The sequence below is a fragment of the Echinops telfairi genome, unplaced genomic scaffold, assembly GCF_000313985.2.
Source record: "Echinops telfairi isolate 266 unplaced genomic scaffold, ASM31398v2 ScPeMD7_7467;HRSCAF=8505_1, whole genome shotgun sequence".
NCBI lineage: Eukaryota > Metazoa > Chordata > Mammalia > Afrosoricida > Tenrecidae > Echinops > Echinops telfairi.
In genome coordinates this window covers 19075230-19078109 of record NW_022111368.1, presented here as the reverse complement: position 1 = coordinate 19078109, position 2880 = coordinate 19075230, and the positions used below count along the sequence as shown (strand labels likewise).

Sequence of the window (2880 nt, the reverse complement as noted above, 5' to 3'; positions counted from 1 at the left end):
CTGATAAAAGCTCGTTGACTTTGGTATTAACAACTACACTGTGACAAAAACACTAAATTAAAATATCCACGACAAGCTGTTTCCCAGAAGCCAAGACAATTCTAATCAGATTCACCCTCAAGACACACATTTTAAAAAATACCTCACGCTATTTGTTCCTTTAGTTAAGCATGAAATCCATCTCAGTCATTATCTTTGTGAGAAAAATCCTGCCATAAGGCACAGGAAAAGGGCAGATGAAGAATTTAGTACTGGAAAGGAGGTCTGGTTTGTGGACCAGGTAAATAAGCCCCAGCCCCACGGTGGTGCATATGGTTAGCACACTCAGCTGTGAACAGAAAGAGTGGAGGTTCAAGTCTACACAGAAGTGCCTCGGGAGAAAGGATTGGCATTCGACTTGGCAGAAATCAGTCATTGAAAACCTTATGGATCCCAGTGGTTTCACACACACCCAGTCACCATCCTGGTGCAGGACCAGGTTCACTCAGGTTTGCATGGAATCACCCCGGAGTCAGGGGTCACCTTGAGGGTAGTAACATTATCCAGGATGTTGAGGTAAGGACATAAGAAGGGTCTATCCTTATACTTTCTTGCCATTGCATGTGGGGAAATATGTTAACAGCATTCCTAATTACCATCTATTTATTTACTCCTCATCTTTTGGGCACCTCCTATGCTCCCCTTCTAGATGACGGAGAGACAGCAAACAATAATCCCTTGCCCTCATGGAACTTACATTCTAAAGGGGCTTTGGCTTCTTTACAGCTTCTTTTGGTCAGTTTATTACTATTGGAGCTATTAGATAAATGTGGATCACAAAGTATCCACTTTCTCAGCCTTTCCATAGGATGATTAAGTAGGCTTTCCTATGCTATTGGAAGTGGAGCCCTGGTGGCTGTTTATTGGGCTGCTAACTGCAAGGGCAGCAGTCTGAATCCGCCAGCCGCTCTGGGGGAAAGGGCTTTCTTCTCCTGTTGAGTTACAGTCTCAGAAACCCACGGGGCAGTTCTACCCTGGCCCACAAGTCAGCAGCTACTCGATGGCAGGGGTGCCACTGGACAAGGTTCAAACCCTATTCAGCAATGTCAGATTTTGTCACTTATTGCACATCCATGAGTTGTTCCTTCTCTGATCACGATGCTTGGAATACTTGCACAACTGGAAATCTTCAACTTGTGCTTGGAGAGTGTAACTCACTTTTCTGTTGTATCCTTCTTCCCACCAGGCTACACATGGGGTCTGAGGATGTAACACCATCAGTTGTCTCCGAGATGCTTAGGGTTTGATTGATGAATCGCCAGCTCCAGCTAGGGCCGCCAAGGCAAGACGCTTTTCCTGGCAGTTCCAGCGCCCCAGAAGTCCAAAGACATAGGGGAAGAAGATGCAGCCAACAGGTCGAAAATGGCAGTCCCCAGAGCGTTAAAGGGGCCCCTTTCCGGCTTTCCCATCCCTGGCCCACATTTGTCTCCATGATGGCCGTTAACAGCACGTCCACGGAGACATACGCGGACTTCCAGTTGAACGTGAGCAACCGATGGGACTCGCCGCCGGCCACGCTGTCAGCCCCGCTCAGGGTCTCGTTGGCGATCATGATGCTGCTGATGATTGTGGTGGGCTTCCTCGGCAACACGGTGGTCTGCATCATCGTGTACCAGAGGCCCGCCATGCGCTCGGCCATCAACCTGCTGCTGGCCACCCTGGCCTTCTCTGACATCATGCTGTCCTTATGCTGCATGCCCTTCGCGGCCATCACCCTGATCACCGTCAACTGGCACTTCGGGGACTACTTCTGCCGGCTGTCCGCCACGCTCTACTGGTTTTTTGTCCTGGAGGGCGTGTCCATCCTGCTCATCATCAGCGTGGACCGCTTTCTCATCATCGTCCAGCGCCAGGACAAGCTGAATCCGCGCAGGGCCAAGGCGATCATTGCCATCTCGTGGGCACTGTCCTTCTGCATCTCCGCCCCGTCGCTCACGGGTTGGACGCTGGTGGAGGTGCCCACGCGGGCCCCGCAGTGCGTCCTGGGCTACACGGAGTTCCCGGCCGCCCGCGCCTACGTGGTGACACTGGTGGTGGCCGTGTTCTTCGTGCCCTTCGGGGTCATGCTCTGCTCCTACCTGTGCATCCTCAACACGGTCCGCAAGAACGCCGTCCGCGTGCACAACCAGTCCGACAGCCTGGACCTGCGCCGGCTGCCCCGGGCCAGCCGGCTCCAGCTGCAGCGGCAGCACCAGGTCAGCGTGGACTGGAGCTTCAAGACCAAAGCCTTCACCACCATCCTCATCCTCTTCGTCGGCTTCTCGCTCTGCTGGCTGCCGCACTCGGTCTACAGCCTCCTGTCGGTGTTCAGCCGGCGCTTCTACTACGGCTCCTCCTTCTACGCCACCAGCACGTGCGTCCTGTGGCTCAGTTACCTCAAGTCCGTCTTCAACCCCATCGTCTACTGCTGGAGAATCAAAAAATTCCGCGAGGCCTGCGTCGAGCTGCTCCCGCACACCTTCCAGATCCTCCCCAGAGTGCCTGAGCGCATCCGCCGCAGAATCCAGCCCAGCACCGTCTACGTGTGCAGCGAGAACCAGTCGGCCGTGTAAAGGGGAGGCCACCCCGGCCGGGGGCGGCAGGCGGGCCATTTCGGGGTCCGGGTTCGCCTTCCCAGTACTGGACCCAGAGGCAGCATGTTGTCGTGGCGGTTGTAGTACAAAGATACTCCTGTGTGGCCGCGGGGCTGTGGGTCCCAGATGTTAGCGAGAGGATGCGTTCCGTTTCTCCTTGCAGAAGCGTAATGTGTGGGTCTGCTGGAAGCTGGGGCGGGGGTTAGGGGGCCACTTCGAGTGGCAGGAAGTTCAGGAAAAGGGGGGGGGGGGATGTCAGGGAGTAACG

The 2880-nt window shown here is 54.5% G+C and overlaps 1 protein-coding gene across 1 annotated transcript; it reads left to right on the top strand.

Annotated features, from left to right (window-relative positions):
* The first annotated feature begins 1280 nt into the window (after positions 1 to 1280).
* On the top strand, positions 1281 to 2591 carry GPR45 (G protein-coupled receptor 45). The gene has a single exon (XM_004704436.3). It carries the CDS (start codon positions 1290 to 1292, stop codon positions 2589 to 2591), a length of 1302 nt encoding a protein of 433 aa, XP_004704493.2. The 5' UTR covers positions 1281 to 1289.
* The last annotated feature ends 289 nt before the right edge of the window (positions 2592 to 2880 follow it).

What these genes read in the sequence shown, in the direction of transcription:
- GPR45 (XM_004704436.3), top strand. Translation starts at nt 1,290, where the DNA reads ATGAATCGCCAGCTCCAGCTAGGGCCGCCAAGGCAAGACGCTTTTCCT.